Below are 27148 nucleotides of genomic sequence, written 5' to 3' on the forward strand. Positions count from 1 at the left end.
GTGATGTGGTCTGACATCACACAGTTTGATTGGCTTATTCTTCTTTGATGGTACTATAACGGGTGATGTGCATCTTCATATACGGCAAACATCGATTTTACCTGTCATCTGAGAGATGTTTGGAAATGAAAGATTTGACTTACAAAAAGATAGCACTCCGCCTCACTACCATAGAGATGTCGGAGCCTACTTGGATGAAAATGTAAAGTACCTGGATGCCGGATTGGTTGAAGAGGAGCTGTTGAGTACCCACCACAGTCTCCAGACCTTACACTTCTGGAAATGTACCTTTGGGGACCCTGAAAAGTAAAGTTCATCAACAGAAACCAGCAACACTGAATGAGCTATAAGAGACCATCAAGGTGCCCTGTGCAGCTATCACACTGGCAACACTGACAGCCATAGTTCCGTCAATAGTTCAGTGGCATCGAAGTTGTTTGGCTGCTAATGGGGGCACTTAAACACACAAAATAATCTTCTCCCCATGCAAGAATTGTAACAGTGTATGATTTTTATTCCGTTAATATTGACAATCAGAGAGTGTGTACATTTTTATGGGCCACTCTGTATTTGCTCAAATGCAGTAGTGTGTTTAGAACTGTGAAATGACAGAGGACTACCTACCTTCACTTACAGGCGACGGTGTAGAAAGAAAAATAAAGACACAATGCATGGAAACAGCATTCTGCAGCACACTTAGAGACAGCCTTAGTCAATAGGTACTGGAGGGGAGAGAAAAGGGAGTGAGCAGTAGAGGTTTAAATTATGCCAGGGAACAGTTGCACTTAGATATACAGAAGAATAAATACAGGAGCAGCTGAAAACTTGGTAGATAAACTCCACCAGGTATACATGTCCCTTAGCCTGTAGCTGCTGTGAAACTGTCCTGTTATGGCACTGTTTTGCTTACCACAGCCTGTTAGACTATTACAGTGGGATTTCCTGTGTCTTGTCATTGACACTAATTCCTGTGTATCTTGTAGTGTCTAAAAGCATGTTTAATAAGCAGGATTGGAAGCAAATTATCCACACCTAATCATACTATCACTTCTGCCAATCTCCAAGATAGAGGTACAATTAAATGTATCTGAAAGATACCCATTTGACACACATAAAGAGTTAATTCTTAACAACTAGACACAGACTTGGAATGACTGCTTTTCACTGGCAGCACTCTCTCAGTAGAGCCACTAAAGTGTGCCAGGTGGACCAGTTCAAAACTTCAACTTCACCACAGCTCCAGGATTGTGACTAAAGTATTAGAAGAGTGCTGCTTTTTCAAAGGCTGGTAGGCAACATTCTATGGCTCCAGGATATAGGTTTATCTTTTTGCAAAAGATCAACAATTAATACAATTCACCAACAGTGAAGGAACTTTATTCCCAGTTAAATTAGCTGCTTGTTATTGGAATTTTGTATTAATTCCCTTGTAATGGATTTTGGTGATCCAGTACATTTTGTACAGGGTCAAGAGTCCTGAAATAGAACATGAAACTGTGGTATTCGTTGGATTTTTGCTTACCAAATTCACCAAATGAGCTGCAGATCAGTTAACAAGTAGAAATTGCCCCGTGTGCAGCACAAGTAGTTGTAAGAAAATTTTCTCATATGATACACGATGACCATGTGTAATGACTTTTTCATTAATGAAGCAACAAACTCAAATCTTCCTTCCTTACAAGTTGATGAATAAGCCATGAAACGGCTTTGGAGGTTTCTTGGTTGTAATTATTGTAAAATGCTTGTGTTACTGTTGAACTTAAAACAACTTAGCTTTGCTTGATTAACATTTTATTGTAAATAACCACTCTAAAACTGCTTTCATTAAAGTGTAACGCAGCATACCTGTGCTATCTTAATTTCCATAAAGTGACAGATAAAATGCTGCCTTAGAGCTAATAAATAAAATTTTGACACACCATCTGTAAAATACAATCTGCTCTTTCCGTCTCACCTACCAGTAATTTATTATAATTGACCTAATGCTGCTAGTTTTAGTTATATGATGCCAATATGCTAATGGCTTATCTACAATACCTTGATGCTTATATTAATAATAATAATAATAATAAAGCTTACTAACTGTAAGAGTTGAGCTGTAAATTAAACATAAGGAATGGAAAAGAATAAAAAGTACTATTAACATGTGTACAACACTAAAAGTATAATAATGGTATTTTCAATTGTTCTGTTGAAAAAATCCTTCAAGCTGACTAGGAACATTTACAGTTAAATGAAACTCATTCAATTCAGTCACCTTGTGACACATTTCTTGATTCTTCATAAAAAGAGCTTTAGTGAAAAACAGTCAGGAGGTAGGGAATAAACCAGAATTGGTCATAATTCCATCTGTCGCTCTATGGATCCAGAATATTTTTATTAATTTTAATGCTGTAAATTTTCTATTAGCATTTGCAACTGTTATAGGTGCTGTTAAAAAAATAAGTAGGAGTATAAACAATTTACCAAGTTGTTTGGGAAGGTACAGGACAAAACATTGTCTGAAGATTCATTTATTGGTACATGGTGTGTCTTGTACTCCTTAGTGTGAGGAACACAAGGTCATACACTGTCATAGCAGTGTTCTAACAGACATCAAACAAGGGAAATTCCAGGTAGGAATATCAACAATGTAAGAAAAGACAGATTGCTACTTACCATAAAGAAAACATGTCAAGTTGCTGACACACAGTTAAGACACTTGCATAGGCACAATTAAGACTGTCACATAAAATTTCACTTTCAGCCACGGCCTTCATCAGTAAAAGAAACTGTCTCTCTCTTTTTTACTGATGAAGGCTGGGACCGAAAGCTTTATGCAAGTGTCTTAATTGTGTCTGTCTGCACCTTGAAGTCTCTTGTTTACGGTAGGTAGCAATCTGCCTTTTCCTACATTAGTGCGCCAAGAGAGATGTTCATAATGCTACAAGGGCACAGTCGAGAGGCATGCCTCACTCTAGGGCATGGGTGTTGCTCCTATGGCCACAGAAGTAAAGCCTTTGTATTGTGCTGACCAGAAAGCAAAAACTAACAAATTAGGTTCTCTATCTGTGAACATTATTGGCAAAGTGGCTCCTTAGTTTATCGGTTCAGTAGAGATGACTCGGGGGGAGGGGGGGGGGGGGTTACAAGTGAAGGGTGATAGGAAGCTATTGCATTAAGATGCTCCAGATGACAATCAACAGGTGATTCTGTGCATGCATACACTGGCCTGTGCATAAACAGTATCATGAACTTTGAATGGTGTTTGAGTCTTGTTGCAGCTATTACTCAGTTTATAGAAAGATATGTCGCAATGAAAGAAATAATAATTTTAGCAGCTTTGTGTTGTTTTTCTTTATAATTTTCAATGTATTACTTAGATTGAATTTGAGTAATGGCATTTTATGTTAAAAACTTTCTGCATTGGTATAGAGCACAAACAATATCATTTTATTTCTTGCTAGTGTTTAAATTTTTAGAATGTAAATGAATTTATGAAATGTAAATGAATATTCTAGTGTGAGAGGGAAAGAGCTTTCAAAAATTTGGTATCAGCCAAATGGCATAATGTAGAAAAAAAACTTTGCAGTGTTAAGGCACATAGGTGTCATAATTTTTATATAGCATCCTCAGTATAGGAATTGATTAAATTTGTTAATTATGTCTTGTCATCATATAGGAAAAGAAATAACAAACTCATTCTTAAATAATGGGGTACACAGTTTAACATGATAGTGTTTGGTGATTTATTTAAATATGTGTAGGGATGTCTGTCATTGTCCTTTTTCTTTTGTTCAGGATTTCCCACCAGCTAATAACAAAGCTGCCAAGAAAGCAACAGGACGTGTGATTTCAACAGATGTTACAGCTGACAGTAAAGTGGAGAGTATAAGTACCTCAAAAGCCAAGGAGAAAGCCGATACTGCTAATAGGACGTCTACTATTACGTAAGTAGCATAGAGAAACAAAAAAGCTGTGTCAGCTGTTCTTTGGCACTTTACTCCTATGTATATGTCTTTAATGTATGGGCAAATCCATAAGGCACTAAAAGTGTTCCATGAAAACATGTCAATGTTTAGAAGTACACATTTATGTGGTCAGTAATTTATGTGCTTAGCTTCACGTTACAGTCTACGTCAGACCATATTACGGGTGATTGGGCTGCCTTTCCTTTGACCCATTGCCCCCCCCCCCCCCCCCCCCCCCCACCCTGTCCCAGGGAGCTCGCATTACTTTGGTGACTACATGCTTGGCCAAAACAGGGCCCAGCCTTTGCAGTGCTGCTTCCTTTTCTGTGCTGTAAGTCCATCTGTTTGCTATACCTGCCTTACCATTGGATGGTGTTCTTGATGCGGAGCCTGCTTGGATTTGGTTTTTGGTTTTGGACACTCAGGTTTCCTACCTCTGGGGAACCTGCTGCACCTCAGTTGTATAAGGCTTACTCAAGCAAGTGGGGCTATGTTTGGGTGGATGTTTCATCCTCAGCTGGTCGTGGGAACACCCCGAACTGACTCAGAATTCCTACCACTGGTGACCGCAATGCCCCAGCAGTATCTTCAGATGGAAAAAATTATTACAATGCAGAGAGATAATGAACCCACAATGTTTCCTTCCTTGGCTATGCCATGGGAAGAGGGAGAATCCAGACATCTGGAAGCCCACACTTCACTGAATTCTTGGTATGTACTTAGATTGAAGGGGATGCTTTTACTGCTATGAAACCTTTATTTTTTGTCGAAAACATTGAAGGTAAATTTGGGTAAGTTGTCTCTAGGAAAAATGCTAAATGGTTTGTGATTAATTAAAACTTCCTCTGCCGCCCAATCTGCAGCTCTTTAGGGCATGTGATCGTCCAGGTGACACGTGTGTGATCACCGTTCCACACAAAACATTGAACATGGTCCAAGGAATCATCTCCCACGGAGAACTTACACTCCAAGCAGATGCAGAACTCTGAACTTATTTCCAGCAGTGAGATGTAATTTTTTTCAGATACATACAGAAAGGCCCCAAGGATAATCATATGGATACAGGTGCCTTTATCTTAGCCTTTGGAGGTCATGGTGTATAGGTGTGATGTGCAATTGTATATCCCACTGCCCATGAGGAGCTTCAGATGTTAATGCTTTGGGCATATGTCATCCTGCTGCAATGTGGATCCAAAATGCGGCAACTGTGGACAATCACTCCATGAATGTAGTCTTTGTGAACATCCACCTTTGTGAGTCCATTATGTGAACATCACCCTTCATATTCGCCAGTTTGCCTAGTTTACAGGAAAGAACAGAAGATCCAGGAATACCATATTTACTCGAATCTAAGCCGCACCTAAAAAATGAGACTCGAAATCAAGGAAAAAACATTTCCCGAATCTAAGCCGCACCTGAAATTTGAGACTTGAATTCAAGGGGAGAGAAAAGTTTTAGGCCGCACCTCCAAATTGAAACAATGTTGGTCCATTGTAATATGAGACACAATTTAGGTCGAATGAATGACGATACAGCTACAGTAGTTTGGTTCGAGTCATAAGCTTAGCAGTTAAGCTTTAACAGGTAGCCATTGCTATGCGTCAGACGCTCCGTCTGTATTTATATGGGTACCCTTCCTTTTTCAAGTGCTTCATCTGGTTTGAATCGATTGCTTATTTTTCTTTGATCTGATAAGTTCCATTCTCTTTGTTATAGATGTTTACGTCACTGTAAGCTGAAAATGCATTATTGTACTGTGTCGTGCATTGTTTGTCGCAGTCTGATAATGTGTGTTTACGACCTGTCGCTTGCTTTTGTGTGCGTTACCGCCGCTTACAATAAAAAAAGAGAGGAATTGTCCCATTAGCGAAACAATGGCAAGAGGCTGCTATTTGTTGTTACTGACACTGCTGCTTTCTTTGATAATGATCAACAAGAACCAAATAATAGACTGCATATGATAGATGTTCTGAATGAGAGTTTAGCTAAAATTTTTCTCCGTTTGAAAATCTTTGCAGACACCTCTTTTGTACATTACATTCTGCACAGAAATTAGAGTCATCTTAGATTTAAAAATCTAGTCAATTGCCGTGCTTCATTTCTGACTGTATCACTATTAGGCATAAGAATAATACGAATATAAACATGACATGATATGTATATTCTTCTGTGTTTGCTGTTGTCTCACACTAGTTTCGTAGTTTATTACGCTGACAGGATTTAAATGAGATAGCAGCAAACATGAAAGAATACATGGCAAAATGTTTATATTCGTATTATTCTTATGGTGAAGAGAATACTGCATGTGATTAGAGTTCATAAAAGTTTCTATTAGCAACCACCTCTTCTCACAGGTAGGAAAAAATTCAGAACGTAGAGTTGGCCGTATTGACAAACATCCCAAACAGTCTTGCCAGTCGGACCATAGAAATGCTGCTACATTCGAAGATTAACAATACGGAATTTGTATTTACTTCATTGGATAATGTATGAAAATGCAGTGGTCGAAACTCGGGGTGGAGAAAAAAGCTTGTCTTCCACCTTTTTTTAAATTTATTTACTGACGCAGAGGTTTTGGCACCAGTATTTATCTTTGTGCCTGCGAAGCTTGCCTGTGTAGCGCTACATATATTCAACGGCTGAAGTTAGTTATGGCGGCACCTACCAATATTTTTCAGAATTTCCACTTACTTTGCACTCGATTCTAAGCCGCAGGCGGTTTTTTTGGGTACAAAAACCAGAAAAAAGTGCGGCTTAGATTCGAGTAAATATGGTACAAACACATCGACCACCTGTCAGATACCGAAGCATGGAAAAAATAGGAAAGTGTACATCCTGTGGATATGATAATCACACTGACATCATGACCATCACCTCATACCTCAACTTTTCCGAACAAGATCTCCCATCACACTCCTCTCATTTGGTTCCCAATAGGGAACCATTTCCTACACCCGGCCAGAGAAGAGTTCTCCTTCTTCAGTGTCTATCAGTAACAGGGTTCCCTTTCAGGACCCCTTCTCCTGACAAATACCAAACCAGAAGCCTGATGTCAAACAATGGCTGAAGGAGCCATCCACTCTTCATCTGCCCCATGCTCACTGTGAATAGCCCCTTAAACCAACCTTGCCCACCAAAGGTTATGGAGGAGGAGGAGGAGGAGGAGGAGGAGAACTGGGACAAGGCTCCTCCTGTGCCTCCAGAGGCACCATATCTCCCCCCCCCCCCACCCCCCCCACCCCCACCCCTACCCCTACCCCCACCCCATACATATGGCTTCTGAGCCAATGTTTGTGGTTGTGGTTCCATCCCCACTGGAGACTGGCAGTGATCCTGTGACTTGACTAGTCCTCCCCGCCCTTTCACACCTAACTTGCCCATCAGTCACTTGATCATTAAGGGCTTTTCTTTGCCTCAGCCATTACATTTGCCGCCCCTCTGTCGAATTTTATCAATGAGTTTGTGCAAGGCATCTCAAATATGATCATAGACGCCACTGGAAATGCTATTCAACTTTCTACAGCTTAATGCTCTCTGCTTCCTTGCCCATACATCTTGGGTGCAGATCATGCTACTCTTACCTGTAAGTACTGAGCCACGGTTTCATCTTGACTGTACTGTGGTTGCCAGGTTTATGGCTCAGCAGCTCCTTCAACTTCAAACCGTTGGACCTAGCCCACCATCATAGTATACATCTGGCTACTGGTGCCTTTTGGGCTAGTCCTGTAGACAGTCTCCTTGCCACACATCAGATTTGTCAAGTGCCAGCTCATCATCTCCTATGCAGTCACTTCTGCCAAGATTTTTCCTCCCTGGACTGTGCTGTCCATGTTTTCCTGTGCCTTCCTCCTTGGATGGTGCTCAGGTCTTGTATTAGGTCCAATCTCTTTCTATGTCCTAAAGTCTAACTGCCATTCTCCCTACCCTTCCTACTCCCACCCCCATGGCCTTTCAGCATCTGTTATGTCCAGTTTTTCAATTGTTCCCAATTTTACACTGACAGCTTTAAAACTGTGGATCAGGCAGGATATGCTTTTACATCTCCTTCCAGTGTGGAACTCCTGTCATTGCCGGGAATTTGGTTGGTTCAAAAGGCTCTGAGCACTATGGGACTTAACAGCTGTGGTCATCAGTCCCCTAGAACTTAGATCTACTTAAACCTAACTAACCTAAGGACATCACACACATCCATGCCCGAGGCAGGATTCGAACCTGCGACCGTAGCAGTCACACGGTTCCGGACTGCGCGCCTAGAACCGCGAGACCACAGCGGCCGGCGCCGGGAATTTGTTGTGTATTTATGGCAGAGCTTACAGGTGTTAGCAGAGACCTCTGTTTTATTAAATGGGCCTCCCTTGACTGTTCTTTAACATTTACTGACTCGGTGAGCGGTCTCCAGGCTATCGAGTGATGCTATTCTTGCCACCCTTTGGTCTCGGCTATTCATGCCATTCTCGCTGACCTTTGATGTGCTGCTTGTTCAGTTGTTTTACTCTACATACGGAGTATTGTGGGTGTCTGGAAGAATGAATTGGCTGACCATTTGGCTAGAGAATGGCTTAATTTCTACTGATTCACTTTGCTGATCCCAGGTGCAGATTTGAGGGTGTGCATGAGATTTGTGCTTGCTCAGAAATGCAATGACATATGGTGGGCTACTGACACGTCTAATAAACTCCACACAGTCAAGGAGACTACAGCAGGATGGCACTCTTCCTTCCATTTCTGCTGGTGGAATGAATCCACAGTCCTGTATCATCTCCACATTGGTCATACCAGGTTAACTCAAACTGCAACCAGTTGCTTTTTTGGAAACTTAGTATTCAATCTGTGAACCAGTTTTTGAACTTCTTCAGGCTCATCTTCAGATGGTTTTCCAGAAGTTACATGGCTATTTCAGGCATAATCCTGGGTGCTGGCTCTGAGACAAGATGATGAAACATGCTTTAATGCATCCCCATGAATATTGTTTATCTGTTGATTTGTATCCAACATTTAGTTTCATACTTCTGTCTACTTGTCACAGAGCCAGCACCCAACATTATGCTTGAAATAACTACGTAACTTCTGGAAAACAATCTGAAGATGAGGCTGAAAAGGTTCAGAAACTGGTTCATAGAATGAATAGATAACTATTTCAAAAAGTGACTGGTTGCAATTTTATGAATTTCCATTTAATAAACAGTCATGGGTTCTAAAACAACCATAATGCCTCTAATATGTGGGTGTTTAAACTGGTTCTGTTTTCTCCATGAAAGTGGTTTTTATTGTCAGTTATAAGATTTTAATCTACTTCTGGAGCAGGGGCAGAGTGGTTGGGGATGGAACATATCCCGCTGTATGCTAGGTCCGGAGGATTTCAGACCCTCCCTCCTAGACTAGACTGCTCTTTTCATCCCTCTTTTACTCTGCTTTAATCACTTTTAGAATTGGTTTGCCTCTTTTTGCCACACCAGTTTTCTGTTCTAGGTGCTTCATTCTGTTGAATAATGGGCGCTCTTGACAGTACTGGATTGCGGGTGGGGCAGCTGTGGATGGGACGTTTCCTGTCACATGCAGAGCCCCGGGGACAGCCACCTGCTGACTTCCCTATCTCCTTCATCTTGCTTTTAGTATTGGCGGTACAAAAGATGTCCATTATGTTTTTAGTCTTCTCCCTTTTACTGTTATGAATCTACCAACTTGATCCGAAAACATTCCTGGTGGATGTCTTTTCTTTTGGGTGCACCACTCTTGGGCCAAGAGTTTTTTTGGTCCCTTGTCCCACCAATCAACTAACCATCAATCTATCCAGGAATTTCCATTGTTGACATTATGATATCATTTAAAATCCTACTTGAATTCAGATTGATGGATGAAAGTGCTGTTTCCTTTCATATTTCGGACTCTGTAAACATATTTTACTATTTGTATTCCGTATTCTGATGTAATAATTTTTGGAATGTGCTGAGTGATTCAAAAGAAGTGAAATTCCTAGCAGCATGATGTATTTTTACAGTTACGCACAAGAAATATGGGATTTTTTTAAATAAGAAAAGGTATTAAAATTTCAGTTAGGAAATTTGTTGAGGAAATTTTACTGTAATGTAGTCTTGTACAGTGTTTAGTTATACCCAATTTGAACAGTGACAGTCAGCGGCTTTTTAATACACATCATTGAGAAGCAAGCAAATAGTATCTTTCTCCATATTACAGGAATGGCACAAGACAAGAAGCTAATCCATTTGAAGAAGATGAATGGGACGAAGATGCAGGGGAAGCCTTAGTTGACCATGGTGAACCTGGTGTTCCCGTGAGAGCGCTTTATGACTATGAAGGGGCAGAGTCAGATGAACTCAGCTTCAAACAAGGTAAAATAATGTTTCTTGAAATTTGCTGCTTCAGTTGATCATTAAGCCAATTTTTCATGAGAGACTATCTGATTATAGACTAATCAAAGTACGTGCACCTTTCATGCCTGCTGTAAATCAGCAACCAACCACTTCGCATCTGTGTCTGTGAAGTCATTATTCTCCTCAAGCTCGCTTCTGTTATAGAAACTAATTTTGTGCTTTCGTGTCTTCTTAATCATTATGTTGTTTGCTTTGTTTTCATAACAATTGCGAAGTTTCATAAGATCTTGGTATTCTTTCTTTCCTAGTAGTGTTCTTCTAGTCTACATGAGAGACGAAATATCTGAAAGCAAAAAGTATTTACGTTCTACAGAGGAAAAGAACATACCCTGTACATAAATAAAAATGTAAATATGTAAACGTGTGTAATGAAAATTAGTTAAACAGTGAAAAAGTTAACATCAATGGATGAGAATAATAATTTTCGTTGTTCTTTGGTGGTTAGCAATAAAACACCAAACGAGGATAAAGCTAAAAGGTGCTGTTTACTGCATTATGCATATTTTCTGATGTGTTTGCAAGTATATGTTTTCTCCAGCAAATAAATGTATATGTTCTGAAGTGTTTGGATGACACTTTTCCTATTTTTTCAGTCATCAGGAGTGTGAACACTTTATCACACCACATTTGACGAGAACTTCCAGTATGAATTCTGCTTCAGCCATTGATAAACCCCATTGTCATTGCTTGTTCCTACATTTTGCGAGTACATTTCGATTTTTCCATAAAGGGATAGTCCCTCATAACCTCACTTTCACTATTTAGATGCCAAACTGCGCAGCTGACAGCTCTCACAACACCGACAATTTTGACACTAATGTGTAAACGAAAATGACCACTCAAAACAAAAGATACTCAGTACGGGAATGGAATGACAGGAGCACTGCAGTACACACACTTGTCTCGAGTAGTCAGTTGAGACAAGAAAATCAATCATATAAAAGGGGCTTTAGATACGGAAAACTATCTGTTTTGCGTGATTAAGTGTAGAGAATACATTGCCTATGTATGCAACATAAAAATAAGGCTAAATGTTTGAATGGATGTTAAGAGTGAGTGGAATGAAGGTTTCATGGAAACTAAGAAAATTTAGTAGCTTTTTATTTTAAAGTAATTGTGAAACAGAAGTACACTAAACATTCTTTCCCATGTAGTTACAAATTGAATATTGTAAGCAGTGGCAGATTTAAAATTTTTGTACCCCTAGGCACACTGCAGTATATGCACACCAGCAAAAATATGTTTTAAATAATAACTCTACAGCTTTTGAATCACAATAAATGTTCTTTAAGCTGCTAACAACAAATCACATTATAACCTAAAAATTTTTAAAACTAATATGAAGAAATAAACAAAACTTAAGTCAGAAAAATTTGCATCTGGCTTTGATGGCAGCAAACTCGTTAATCATTACTTAATAGCTGAGATGGTCATCTGTTTGGAGGTCAGCTTCGATGTGAAGAATGGACAAGGTGTTAAATCTCTCCTCATACAAGGTAGAATGTAGGTATGGTTTCAGCTTTTTAAGAGCTGAAAACAAGCATTCTGTAAGTACCTTACATAGAAACATTCTAAGAGCAATGTCAACATTCACAAACCTGGACTATAACTGCTTCTTTTGTAGAAGTTTACTCACTTCAGCTGGTACTTTACTATTCTCTTAAGATTTCAAATGTGCCATGAAATGTACACGTTCACTTGGGAAGGAAGGTTCTAAATTAATTTCAGACGACACTTGGAGTTTTGCTGTGTGTACAGATCTAATGTCTGGTGAACTATTCGTAAGTTTACTGAAAAGGTAAAAAGACGAGGGCTAGTAGAAATCCTTGGGTAACAGAAGAAATATTGAATTTAATTGATGAAAGGAGAAAATATAAAAATGCAGTAAGTGAAACACGCAAAAAGGAATAAAAACGTCTCAAAAATGAGATCGACAGGAAGTGCAAAATGGCTAAGCAGGGATGGCTAGAGGACAAATGTAAGGATGTAGAGGCTTGTCTCACTAGGGGTAAGATAGATACTGCCTACAGGAAAATTAAAGAGACCTTTGGAGATAAGAGAACGACTTTTATGAATATCAAGAGCTCGGATGGAAACCCAGTTCTAAGCAAAGAAGGGAAAGCAGAAAGGTGGAAGGAGTATATAGAGGGTCTATACAAGGGCGATGTACTTGAGGACAATATTATGGAAATGGAAGAGGATGAAGATGAAATGGGAGATACAATACTGCGTGAAGAGTTTGACAGAGCACTGAAAGACCTGAGTCGAAACAAGGCCCCCGGAGTACACAATATTCCATTGGAACTACTGACGGCCGTGGGAGAGCCAGTCCTGACAAAACTCTACCAGCTGGTGAGCAAGATGTATGAAACATGCGAAATACCCTCAGACTTCAAGAAGAATATAATAATTCCAATCCCAAAGAAAGCAGGTGTTGACAGATGTGAAAATTATCGAACTATCAGCTTAATAAGTCACAGCTGCAAAATACTAACACGAATTCTTTACAGACGAATGGAAAAACTAGTAGAAGCCAACCTCGGGGAAGATCAGTTTGGATTCCGTAGAAACACTGGAACACGTGAGGCAATACTGACCTTACGACTTATCTTAGAAGAAAGATTAAGGAAAGGAAAACCTATGTTTCTAGCATTTGTAGACTTAGAGAAAGCTTTTGACAATGTTGACTGGAATACTCTCTTTCAAATTCTAAAGGTGGCAGGGGTAAAATACAGGGAGCGAAAGGCTATTTACAATTTGTACAGAAACCAGATGGCAGTCATAAGAGTCGAGGGACATGAAAGGGAAGCAGTGGTTCGGAAGGGAGTAAGACAGGGTTGTAGCCTCTCCCCGATGTTGTTCAATCTGTATATTGAGCAAGCAGTAAAGGAAACAAAAGAAAAATTCGGAGTAGGTATTAAAATTCATGGAGAAGAAATAAAAACTTTGAGGTTCGCCGATGACATTGTAATTCTGTCAGAGACAGCAAAGGACTTGGAAGAGCAGTTGAATTCAATGGACAGTGTCTTGAAGCGAGGATATAAGATGAACGTCAACAAAAGCAAAACAAGGATAATGGAATGTAGTCTAATTAAGTCGGGTGATGCTGAGGGAATTAGATTAGGAAATGAGGCACTTAAAGTAGTAAAGGAGTTTTGCTATTTGGGGAGCAAAATAACTGATGATGGTCGAAGTAGAGAGGATATAAAATGTAGGCTGGCAATGGCAAGGAAAGCTTTCCTGAAGAAGAGAAATTTGTTAACATCCAGTATTGATTTAAGTGTCAGGAAGTCATTTCTGAAAGTATTCGTATGGAGTGTAGCCATGTATGGAAGTGAAACATGGACGATAAATAGTTTGGACAAGAAGAGAATAGAAGCTTTCGAAATGTGGTGCTATAGAAGAATGCTGAAGATTAGATGGGTAGATCACATAACTAATGAGGAAGTATTGAATAGGATTGGGGAGAAGAGAAGTTTGTGGCACAACTTGACCAGAAGAAGGGATCGGTTGGTAGGACATGTTCTGAGGCATCAAGGGATCACCAATTTAGTATTGGAGGGCAGCGTGGAGGGTAAAAATCGTAGAGGGAGACCAAGAGATGAATACACTAAGCAGATTCAGAAGGATGTAGGATGCAGTAGGTACTGGGAGATGAAAAAGCTTGCACAGGATAGAGTAGCATGGAGAGCTGCATCAAACCAGTCTCAGGACTGAAGACAACAACAACAACAACTGAAAACTGTGAAAGGGCCTAAAATAACAGTGCTTTATAACTTCCCTTCCTCCTCACTAATGCAACATACAAGGTGTTGAGTATTAGGAAAAATGTTTTGACTGTAAATTTCTCCCTATCAGTCAGAAAAACTACTTCAGTGGCCACTTCTTCATCAACTTAAAGTTTATTTCCTTGATTTTTTTATAGGTGCATTTGTAATCAAAATCAGTTTTAATGTCCATGGATTTATTTTCGTAATGGCAGAACATGCCATGAACAAAGCTAATAAACTCTTCAAGTGATTCATATAATTCAAGCACTATTTCGATGTCAATATTGACTTCCCAATTTCGTATTTACACTATTAAATCTCTGGAATATGCCCTTCCAAACTGTCATCATGAATACTTTTTCTAGTCTACTTAGTTGTTTCAGTAAAGCTGAAGCTTCAGTTTGCATAAGTGGTTTCTCACAGGTATTCTTGGTAAAGTATGAGAGTATGTATAAAGCTCTCCCAATTTTCATTTAGACTTACACATGCTTCCTCTCTTGCTGACCAACATGTTTTTGATAAACTTTTAGCTGTTTTACGTCATGGTTTCACAGAAGAAAGAAGTTTATCCCAGGGTTGAGTAGAACCAGAGAAAAAATTATAAACATTTTGCACTAAACTGAAAAATGAAGATGCTTCCTGACAACAGCTTGCACCACAAGTGCCCACAAAATTCAAAGAATGTACTGCACAAGGCACATAATGCACTTTTAGATTTTGTTCTTTAGTTAATGCCTGAAAAAAGTAAGAAGTGTAGGCTCCTAATAAGTTGCTTGCATTGTCTTATTACTGGCTTCTACAGTCAGTAAAATCAATAGAATTTGTAGGCAGGATTCAGATGGGCTTTCAGACTTACGTCCCAGGTTTGGTAAAAACAGAAGGAAACATTCAACAGACTCACCATTCTCCTTCGTATATGTTAATACTAAGATAATTGATCAAAATGTGATATGTCTGCAGTAGAATCTACTATTACAGAGGAATATTTGAACTGCTTGTTATCGGTTATGATGATTCTTTTTATTCATTCAGAAAGTAGCTCTATTATTTCATCACAGTTTGTTGAAGATACGTAACTTGTGTGTCCCTGCCCTGGATTTCTGTATGCTATAAGTTCGAGAGACCTCATAAATTGACCTTTATGTACGAGTGGAATTTTTCACTGTGTTCACGTAGAGGATGTCCACAATTTGTTAGCTTCTTCACTATTGCAAACACCCTTTTCAACACATTGCGCCAGAACATTTTTCTCTCAACGTGTTGACTTTAAATGGTTTTCTACCATTCCACATGAGTTTTCTCTGTGTTAAAAGTGATAACTAATGATTTTTGTGCTCAAGTGACTATTCATGATGAGATAAAATATTTCAAAATATTAGAAATATTTCTCCAATCTGAAATACCAATAGTAGCAATCATTGTCTTACCTCCAAACAATTTACACAGTGCACAAAAAATAGCACCAATGCTGCAGGAGTATATTAAGTAATCACGCAAAGTTGCTTCATCATTTTAAAGTTCATGATAAAATAAATTTTTGTTCAAATATCTGGTTTTACTGCCTGTTGACCTTTGTGAATTAGAAAGATCACCATTACAATTTGGATTAATGCCACAGTGTAAAACTATGTCGATTGATGATTCAATATTATTTCTTTTTGTAATATTTGATAAAACACTTAGGTTCTTGTGAGATTCGAATTCAGGAACAATTTGTTATTCTTCATTTTTAACTATTGTTTCATTTTCATTTACTTCTTTCACTATGGTTGTAGTGCTGGACTACTTGAAATCAAACTACAGACAGTCTTCTGCGAAGAATTTTTAGAACATTTGCTTCTTGTTCTCACTTTCCCTTCACTAATTTCTGAAATGCCGCCCCACTTAATTTTTCACGTTCATTTTTGTCACTCTTATTCATGTTAAAGACACTTATGAAATTATCAACAGCCACCAACATGAAAGAAAATAAGTTTGTAAATAAAAGTATCCCCTTCAAAATCATACAACACAAGCACAAAGCTTTTTGCTTGAGACATGACAGTGATCATTTGACTAGCTTGGATTACTTGACCCCACTTGCTATGAAATAAAATTGTCAAGATAAGAATGACAGTGCAGAGTAATTTAATTTCATTGTTGCTTCTTTCTCTATTTTCAGTGAACAGAAGTCAGAAACTGAAAGAATTCTCGGAATAATATTATTTCAAAGCTCGTATTGTCGACTGTCATCCTGATAGCTTACTTTAAGATATCATTGAACAATTTCGTAAACACGATTCCTGACATAAATTGTGTGGATTTTCATTCAGTCACAAAATAAACTAATATTATTTCAAAGCTTGTGTATTATCATTTGCCATTAATATGGCATGCTAAAACTGCCAAGTTATTTTACAATCTTAATAATTTTTTGTCATTTGCAAGCACACTTACTTTCAAATGTTAAATGTTAAAATAAATACAGTGCAAAAAATGCTGCTCTCTAAAGCTGTCGCTCCTAGGCTCATGCCTAGTGGGCCTGCATGTAAATCCACCTTTGATTGTGAAACAGAATGAAGAAAAATTGGCAAAATGTTGGTTACAGAACAAAAATACTCTTATTGTTCCAAAAACTTCCTGTAACTTCATCGGAGGTTACTAAAACACAACAAAAATTCAGGAGTAGGGAAAAAAAAAGAAACCCTCACAGTGTCATTGACAGGCACAAATAAAGGAACACAATTGTTGTGTGTGTGTCTGTCGACAGCTCCACGTTTCTGCTACTCAGTGAGTTATTTTTTTTGTTCCTAAATTATTTAGATTCTGCTGGAACTTTCCATACTGGAAATAAAATTTATCAATAAATGTAAGAAGTAAGATTCATTATATTCCCAACAATCAATAACCAGCGTGTTACATGTACACTAATGGTTTTGAAAATTGATACATCTAAGGTACATTTGAACAGGCATAACGTTGTATGTGTACTAGGTACAGCATGATACACAAATGGTAGAAATTACAGGATGTGTGTCATCTCTGACTCAGAGAGTTTAATACAGTTTGAAATTGTGATGTTCTACAATTGGAGTGTCTAGACATTGTGGCATGGAGTCAGAGAGGGCCTGGATATGTTCTTAGGACTTCCCCTTCATGCCTTTTGTGTGAAAGTTTACAAAGCATCAGTAGTGGCTGCTAGACGACCGTGATAACATAAGTTACTGTCCAACCATTTCGGAAATGGCAGGCAAACGAGCAGGTTGGGGAAGCGTTGCCATTTGTTGTTCTTGGCAGAATTATCCAGCTGTAATATGGCATGTGGAGTTGCCTGAAGGAATAGCAGTCACTTAACATAAAAACTTCCTTGATACATTGATAGCCGAGATCAAAATCGCATGATGTATCACGTGCCATCTAAGACCACCAGACTTGGCGTCTGTTCACTATATTGTCCAACAGTAAAGGTTGCAAGATGATGGTCATCGTAGTAGCAGTTGTTCACTATATTGTCCAACAGTAAAGGTTGCTAGATGATGGTCATCGTAGTAGCATTGGGAACATGTGCAGCTATCACTGTAAGATGGATTAGAATGGGAAGCTACGAGATGAAATGTAACAGTGTAAAAAAACTCATTTCACAGAGATAAACCGCCCTGACCCATTTGAATTCCCCACATATCAGGCCGTTTCATTACAGTGAACAGTGCTGGCACCCACGTTTACATGTACACTTCATTTGACTGTTCTTTGCATTGGCTTGGCAAAAAAACTGACTTTTCTGGCCAGATGTTTGGGAGTTGCAGGTGCAGCTGTACATGCCACAGGAAAACCAGAAAAAACCCAGGAACTTTTTTTTGGAATTATGGGAATTTTTCATTATTTTAGTTTTCAGTTTTCAGTTAAATTTTTGTAATTTGACGGGTAAAGACTGATAAGCTAACAAAGAATTTTACTTTGGTACAGAATAATATTGGAGTAAAACATAAACGAGTGAATAATAATAAAATAAAACTGAAGCATCTGCTGACAGCAAAATGCATCAAACGCTTAAAGACGAAGACTATGCAATACTTTGTAACTACAAACTAATGATGAGCTTTACGTCGCAACTGTTTACATTAGGTTCGTTTGTGCAGTTTCCAGCGGGCTCAAGCACATGTACAGAGCTGAAGTTACGTTTGAGTGGCACCTTCTCCTGCTTTTGGCTACTTGAAGCATGGCTGTTGGCTGTTTGAGCAGTAGCATCAAGCAACCAGGTGCTACCTCACATCAAATGGAAACAAAATGGATTTCTGTGGCTGGGAGCTGTCAAATGAATTAAAATACATTCACATAATTACAGGAGACTGAAATATGTTGTTAGGTTCAGTTTTCTGGTTGTTATTTTATTTCCATGTTATTGGCAATTGAGCATTAATCATCTCGCAGAACAAAGAAGTTATTTTTGTTGGTTAAGTAAAGGAATTTGGCTTTTATTCATCTTTTCCACAGAGGCAGTCAATTTATTTGAAGCAAAGTGTTTCATTCCACACTATTGGCTAGGTTCAACTATTCGCTGAATTTCAAGCACATGCTTTCATCTTCTGGCATGTATGGCATTAAGCCATAATAAAGAACCTAACATGAGGTAACACAGTACTGGTACTCTAAGAAAACTGGCATCCCAAAAACCACACTGAAAAGCTTAATACCAAGTCAGGACCTACTTCAGTGTGTATCTGGACATATGAATATGCATTTTAAGCTGAATTGTGCATTTCAGTATGGGTTGCAAAATTCCAGTGGTCTTGGAGTCTTCTCTGGTGTCCTGTTTCTTTTATGCTGTGATGTAAGGTCTCTTAATGTTATTCAAATATATATATATACATACTATGCTATACATACTATGCTATACATACATGCTATACATATATGTAAATGTTCATGTAAAGATGACTTAAGCAGGCAAATTTGGTCAGTAATATTGAATAAAATGTTTTGTTTCAAATATATTGAAAGCTTTAGCAGAATTTTACAAATCTGCCTTCCATGAAATACAGTGCTTTTCAGTTGCAAGACATGTTATTACAGTTGTCATGTACTTATTCTACGCTTTACATTATTTCTTAATTTCTGTTGTTTATGTCTTAATTTTACAGAACGCCATTCTTTGGAAAATTATAGACTGTCAGCCCATAGTGTTTTATCATTGTAACTCCCCACAAAGCTTTATACATTACTGGCCATTAAAATTGCTACACCAAGAAGAAATGCAGATGATAAACGGGTATGCTTTGGACAAATATATTATACTAGAACTAACATGTGATTACATTTTCACGCAATTTGGGTGCATAGGTCCTGAGAAATCAGTACCCAGAAAAACCACCTCTGACCGTAATAACGGCCTTGATACGGCTCGGCATTGAGTCAATCAGAGCTTGGGTGGCGTGTACAGGTACACGATACCACAGTTCATCAAGAGTAGTGACTGGCGTATTGTGACGAGCCAGTTGCTCGGCCACCATTGACCAGATGTTTTCAATTGGTGAGAGATCTAGAGAATGTGCTGGCCAGGGCAGCAGTCGAACATTTTCTGTATCCAGAAAGGCCCGTACAGGACCTGCAACTTGCAGTCGTGCATTGTCCTGCTGAACTGTAGGGTTTCGCAGGGATCAAATGAAGGGGAGAGCCATGGGTCTTATCACATCTGAAATGTAACGTCCACTGTTCAAAGTGCCGTCAATGTGAACAAGAGGTGACTGAGACGTGTGACCAATGGCACCCCATACCATCACGCAGGGTGATACGCCAGTATGGCGATGACGAATACATGCTTCCAATGTGCGTTCACTGTGATTTTGCCTAACACGGATGCGACCATCATGATGCTGTAAATAGAACCTGGATTCATTCGAAAAAAATGACGTTTTGCCATTCGTGCACCCAGGTTCGTTGTTGAGTACATCATCGCAGGCACTCCTGTCTGTGATGCAGCGTCAGGGGTAACCGCAGCCATGGTCTCCGAGGTGATAGTCCATGCTGCTGCAAACGTTGTTGAACTGTTCGTGCAGATGATTGTTGTCTTGCAAGCATTCCCATCTGTTGACTCAGGGATCGAGACGTGGCTGCACGATCTGTTACAGCCATGTGGATAAGATGCCTGTCATCTCGACTGCTAGTGATATGAGGCCATTGGGATCCAGCACGGTGTTCTGTATTACCCTCATGAACCCACCGATTCCATATTCTGCTAACAGTCATTGGATCTCAGCCAATGCGAGCAGCAATGTCGCAATACGATAAACTGCAATTGCGATAGGCTACAATCCGACCTTTATCAAAGTTGGAAACGTGATGGTACGCGTTTATCCTCCTTAACAACGTTTCACGAGGCAACGCCGGTCAACTGCTGTTTATGTATGAGAATTTGCTTGGAAACTTTCCTCATGTCAGCACGTTGTAGGTGTTGCCACCAGCGCCAACCTTGTGTGAATGCTCTGAAAAGCTAATCATTTGCATATCACAGCATCTTCTTCCTGTCTGTTAAATTTCGCGTCTGTAGCACATCATCTTCGTGGTATAGCAATTTTAATGGCCAGTAGCGTAGTTGCTCCTGGAGTCAAATAAAAATTACAAATTACAGTTTCTTGGCTTTACAGATAGCCTTGTTAATTTTTCACACAGTTTGAAAAAGTCATAAAAAACTTCTTTTTGCACGAAGTCTGTAGTCTGTCTTACTAGTTTTTTGCACTGCTCTATGGCTGCAAACCTGGTTGGAAATACTACATAACAGTATTGCAGAGTATGAATTTAAAAAAAAAAATCTTTGTTAAAGTCACCACATAGCAAAATATTAGGGTAGAGTTGTAGAGTCTGCTTTGGAAATGAATATTATGCCAAGGACTGCTTTCTTATTTTGCATTCCTTGTCTGGATAGGATAGGATATGATATAACAACTGTTCTAAATACAATAGTTTTGTATGTCCCTTCCGAACAAAATGACACAGCGCTGCATGTAGTCACATGCTGCACCAGTACACACACATTTCCAAACAGAAATGTGATGAAAGGCTTTATGAGCAGAGTATGTCATCATAGCTGTGCATGCGCAGTAACGCATGTTTTCTGGTGCTCTCTGGTAGCTACTCAAACAAACCTATTTCTAACAGGTCGCTAAAGGTGGTTTGAAAAGCATTACTTTCAAAATAAATTTCCTTGTTACGCAAGATGAATTATGTTATGTGTGAAAACGTGAGATGAATTTCTTAAATCACAAAATGTTTGACTCTCATTCAAAACTTAGTGCTTTGAGAACCAGCCATTTACAAAAATTTTGGAGCCATAATGCGAGCCATTTATGTCATTATTTAAAATTTTACTGACGCAGTTGTGTTTGATGTATTTCAAAGAGTAACAAACACAGACATGAACTATGATTGGTTGAGACAAGCGTATCACAAGTCTATAAAAACTTTTGTCATTCAAAGGATTGATAAGTATTACAGCTCTGAGGGAAAAATGTATTTGTAAACAGGAAATCTGGGATTTTCTTTGCTGGTGTATACACCCCGAGGTGGAACATATTCTACATGAGCTGAAGAATTAATAACTGTTCAAGCCAGTATTTCAGTATATTGCAGTTCTCACAAATACACTGACTGATCAAAAGTATCAGAACACCTATTAAAGGATATTAATATGGGTTGCATCCAGCCTTCGCCTCTGACAGCATGAACTTTGCTGGGAACACTTTCAGTGAAGTATCTGACTTGTTATGGATTAATTGCAGCACATTCTTCAAGAGCCAAAACCGTAGAAGGTAGTGATGTAGGACACAAGTGTCTGGAATGCTGCTTTATGACAGAGTGCATTCTCATGCTGGTACAATCAACTGTCATCCCCGAACTGCTCCTCTTCTTTACGCAGTACACAATGCTGTAAAATCTGTTCATTTCTTTCCACGTGTATTGTTATTGTTTTCTTAAACACAGTAAGACGACCATCCCATAACAACGAAAAATACCTCCATTCTGTAAACCACCATCTCTGTACTTCAATTTTGGCACTACACCTGATAGCAAGTAACATTCTCCAGGTATTCATCAAATACAAATCTATCCATTGGATTGCTACCGGTTATAGCGTGATTCACACTCCAAATAAGTGATGTACAGTCATCCATTTTCCAGTGGCATTGCTCTTTACACTTCATGAAGCTTCATGTATCACTGACCATAGAAATGTATGGCTTATGACAAGTTGCTCAATCATTGTATTCCATTCTTTTCAACTCAAGGTGCACAGTCATTGTGCTAGCTGGACTGTTGTTACCACTGTCAAACTCGCAGTAATTATTTCCACTGATTTCATGTGTTTTTTTTTTTTTTTTTTTTTTTTTTTTTTTTTTTTTTTTTTTTTTTACAACCACCTTCTTCAGTGCTCAGACAGCCCCTCCTCATCAGTACATGAGATCTACCTGGTCTTCATTTAAGTGTGATAGTTCCTTCCTGTTTCTTTTCACAATCACATCACAAACAGTCGACTTCGGAAGATTTAGAAGAGTTCAAATGTCCATGATAGGATGTCATCTGAGTAATAATGCAATGGTTAGTCCAAGTTTGAAGTCACGGAGCTGGCCTGATAAGATAGTGCATATGAAACTGATTGGTTAGCTCTGTGGCCAAGTGTAAGGGCATAAATACAAAGGTTTAAAGCTTGATATTCAGTCAGTAATGACGTTTTATATAATTTTTTGCTTTTTTCATCTCTGTAAACATTTACAAAATACATATTTTACTCTTTGCTGGAAAAGGGGGTGGGGGAGGGGGAGGTGGGGGAGGGGCAGCATGTTTAGACAGAGAGAGTGAAAGTGAGACCTCCATCCAGCATACCTAATTAAATTTGCTGACACTGAAAAATCCAGGATGTCATAACTATAATATTTTGAAGAGGATAGATAGTTACTCACCATATAGAGCAGTTATTGAATCTCACATAGGCACAACAGAAAGACTGCATATATGAGAGCTTTTGGTCAAAAGGTCTTCTTTTAATGTAGAAAACACACAGACATTTACACAAGGAAAATGCACGCGCGATCACGTTCTCTGGCTGCTGAGACCAGACTCTGATTTTCTGTGGCTTTCCTAATTCACCTGATGCAAATGTCTAGGAGCTTCCTTCAAAACAGCCACGTCTAATTTGTTTTATCAGTCTTGGCTGTAGAAGTCTACTTTCCACCTCTAATGGCTGTACCAATGTCAGGATGTTAAACTTGTGCCATTCTTCATTACATTCAGTACTTCTACCATGGATAAATGCAGAGTCTTGTTAAAAAGGCCATAAAAATATTTTTGGGGGAGTTTGCATTATATGTTAGGAAAACTTAGAGGTTTTCCTGGTGGATACTGGAGGTAGGCTGTTACACAATTAAAAGCCACATTTTTCAATAAGTGACAGCCATACGTGTACAACAGCTACCTATAAAAATGGTATTATGCATTTATTTTATAGCTCTAAGAGTGTCTTTGTGATCTGAATACCTCAGCATATGTCTGTGTTTAGATTTGAGACATGGATCTGGGGAAATTTTGTCTGTAATTTATGTCCTTACTTCATGTGTCACGGTAAGATTCCGATTTTAATTCATAGTCTGTACTAAACTGTATTTTTTTGCACAGGTGACGTGTTTGAAAAGCTCGAAGACGAAGATGAACAAGGATGGTGCAAAGGCCGTAAGGATGGCCGTGTAGGGCTGTACCCTGCTAACTATGTGGAACCTGTGGCGCAGTAGTGGCCAATACAGGATCTGCTGATGTGTAAGCTACTTGGCGATGTCTTCCTGCTGCTTGTCTGTCTCGGGCAGGTTGCACTTTCCCTCGCCACACTTCACAGCAAACTCCTACAACACAGACAGGATGTCAAGGTGCCACACGTTTAGGAAATGTGTTTGGTGCTGTTACTAGTGAAATGGCTTTGTGCCCGTAAATTTCTCAGCTCTTAAAAGAAATGGAGTGACCCCTTTCCCCTTCCCCAGAGATCCTGGCTTGTACAGTAAACATTGTGTCGTTAGCAGTTAAAGGAGACATGATGTGAGTTTTACTGCACTACTGTGCATTCTAAACTGTGGACCAAAGTCTATGCTTTTCTGTGTATAAAACATACTAAGATGTATTTTATTGCAGTTTCATGATGATGTTTGTCTCAAATTTTTGATGATGTATAACACTAAATGATTATTTAAATTATCAGAATATTGTTTTTCTTTTAAAAACACAAGGCTTTTTGTGAGCATGAACTATTCCTTGGTTACTGGTGGTAAGCTGAAGTTACAGTATTTTGTGGTATTTTTTTTTCCAGGCTGTATTTGCGTTTTTATTATGCAACTTGTTTGTGTTCACACAAAGTTGTATAACATTTGCTCCTCCCTCCTCTCTTTCCCAAACCATTGTTCAATCTGTGAGTGACCCAAGTGCCAGCCACATACTATATAGTACATGCTACACTGCCTGGAGCAGAGAAAAAAATTAATCAAAATAATGTTAAGCAGCCATAATGGACATTTCTGTAAATATGTAACCAGTTACACCTTGGTAATGCCATTTGTAAAATAATGCATTCACAAATAAGGCTGTGCATCTTCAGCAGGTGTCAATCAAAGCGAGAACACTCATTCCTTCATTATATTCAGTGATTCTGTTATAGGCCTAAGACATTGTAGATTAACGAGTACAAGACTTGGTGTAAATAATGTAGACATGAATGTCATTAAACTGGATTCGTATGATAAAAGTATGTTTATTGTAATAAATTATATATAAATCATGTAAAAGATACGCTTTGTCTTGGGACACAAAATAGCTAAGGAAAAAAACCTGTGGTTTGTAAATAATTTGCAACAGACTGCATCCACTTTACTTGCAATGAATACATTTTGTCGGTGTGTGTGTGTGTGTGTGTGTGTGTGTGTGTGTGTGTGTGTGTGTGTGTGTGTGAGAGAGAGAGAGAGAGAGAGAGAGCGCACGCGCGCGCACACACACACACACACACACACACACACACACACACACACACACACACACACACACACTTGCACCGTATTCATAATGGCAATGCACACGTCTTGAAGATAATCAATAAGAATCCTCGAAGTCATCCGGCACCCAGAACTCTGTAGAATTAAAGAACAGGACAACAAATGGAGAAACCCAAGGCACGTTAAGACATCCCTGTGAAACACACAATATCAAAGTGAAGTGAGGGTGCTTCAGTCAGCTAGAATGCCAAAATAAAACTGGCAGATCCTTAATTAATTAGAAGTAGGACAAGGCTGTTGACACCATAATTTAAGCAACTGTAACTGTTATATTGTTTTTGTATAACAGTAACCTTTAGATTAATATAAAGTGTTGCGTTTATAAAGTAAAGCGATGTGCACTACACTGCTTTTGAACTTACACATGTTTTCATAAAGTGATTTTTAAAAAAAATACCATTTCTGAAAACGGAAACCAACTGGATTATTTTACACAAAAATATTTAGCAATGAAGCTTATCTTATGTTCAGTAGTCATATTTCTGTCCCTTTTGTGATACAAGTATTTATTTTGTATTGCATGTTTTCAAGCACAGTATGAGTTTGCACTTGCTACACCTTTAGCTTGTATCCTTGAAATTCTTGCCCAGTCAATTTCTTGCCTCTCTAAAAGCACATTTCACACTATTTGTTTCCACAAAAACGAATTCAGTTGACAGACTGAGTCTGACTGATCACAAAATTGTTATTTACTGATTTTGAGAATAGTGGCACTGATTTTTCTGAACATGACACTCTTGAAAATAATGCAACATGTGACTGATAATCGGAAGTCATTGAGGCCTTCCTCAGAATCCATATAGCAAGAAATTCTCGCGCTAACCCTTGGTCATCCATCCTCTGCAGGTGTGATATCTGGAGGAATACCACCCCTGTTTCTTCCTGAAATGATTTGACAACTACTCTTCTCTTATATAATCAGTATGACTATTGTCAAAATCATGAGAAGTCTGAACAATTTTGTTTGTGGTCAAACCAAGTCTTGCTATTTTGGCAACTAAGCAAGCAAGGGGTGAAACATGACGGCGAATGTACATGCTCTCCTAGCAAGTCCACACTGTCTAGTGACCAATACTTCAACTTCAGTTTCTGCTGAGAATCAAAACAAAAGTTTTGATGCTTGCATATTAAGGTTAACAGAAAATAAAGATGAATTTTGTCAAGAAGTACAAACTGGTATGAACAAAATTATTATTATTTGTAAACCCCCAAGCAAGAGCTGAAAACTTTTTAAAATAAAGGAATGAGACAATTTCTTTCAGTATTTTATCATCAATTACATGATTGTGCACATCATCTGAATTTTGTTAGTGTCAAGACCTGTTAAATGCAAACAAAATACATTGGCATTATGTGATAATGCAAGCTTTCTTGGCAAATTTCATTCAAAAAATCTTCGCAAGTTAGGAAGATTGTCTCAAAGAAAAATTTCAAGTTTCCTCTTAATCTTCAGGGGGAATAGGTGTGAATATGATGCCTAAAGAACTTGTCAAAATGTTACTTGATCCCTTAATATAAAACTTGAGTTATCTCAATATTATTCTAACAGAAAATTAAAACCCTGACTATACTAGGGGAACTGAATAAGAGACGTGAAAAAAAATAAAACCCCCACTTGTGCCCGTTTGAGCACTGAAGATAGTTAATTGTTTGGCCACTAGAGAGCATATGGCCCTACATTTAGCCTGGCTGTCATGTTTCGTTTGAGGTGGTTTGCCACAAAATATTGTCTTTACTGGGTGGAGCTTTGAATACTTGACAAAAGAAGTGCACTTTTAGCCTCTCTTCTGTATGCTTGCAATAAAGGATGGCTGTAGTGGTCCCGAGTTTGATGACAGTTCATCAGTTGAGCGACAAGCGCTCACCAGCAGTATGAAATAAAAAAAGCCACTGTGCTCCAGCCAGCTCCACCAAGATTTATGTTCAAAGGAAACTGTTTTGAAATACTTGGTTAGACTTCATGGCTACACAGAAAC

General features: G+C 38.7%; 1 protein-coding gene across 9 annotated transcripts in view; it reads left to right on the top strand.

The window, feature by feature from the left end:
• Positions 1-24908, top strand: part of LOC124805154 (protein kinase C and casein kinase substrate in neurons protein 1-like) — a 554660-nt gene extending 529752 nt beyond the window's left edge. For all 9 annotated transcript variants that reach the window (XM_047265633.1, XM_047265632.1, XM_047265627.1 and 6 more), the window contains 3 exons: positions 3781-3929; positions 10146-10300; positions 23758-24908. In XM_047265633.1, coding sequence (XP_047121589.1) covers positions 3781-3929; positions 10146-10300; positions 23758-23870 — 417 coding nt within the window. In that variant the 3' untranslated portion in view covers positions 23871-24908. The remainder of the gene's footprint in view (positions 1-3780; positions 3930-10145; positions 10301-23757) is intronic.
• Positions 24909-27148: the final 2240 nt, after the last annotated feature.

This window comes from Schistocerca piceifrons, chromosome 7 (assembly GCF_021461385.2).
Source record: "Schistocerca piceifrons isolate TAMUIC-IGC-003096 chromosome 7, iqSchPice1.1, whole genome shotgun sequence".
NCBI classification, from domain to species: domain Eukaryota; kingdom Metazoa; phylum Arthropoda; class Insecta; order Orthoptera; family Acrididae; genus Schistocerca; species Schistocerca piceifrons.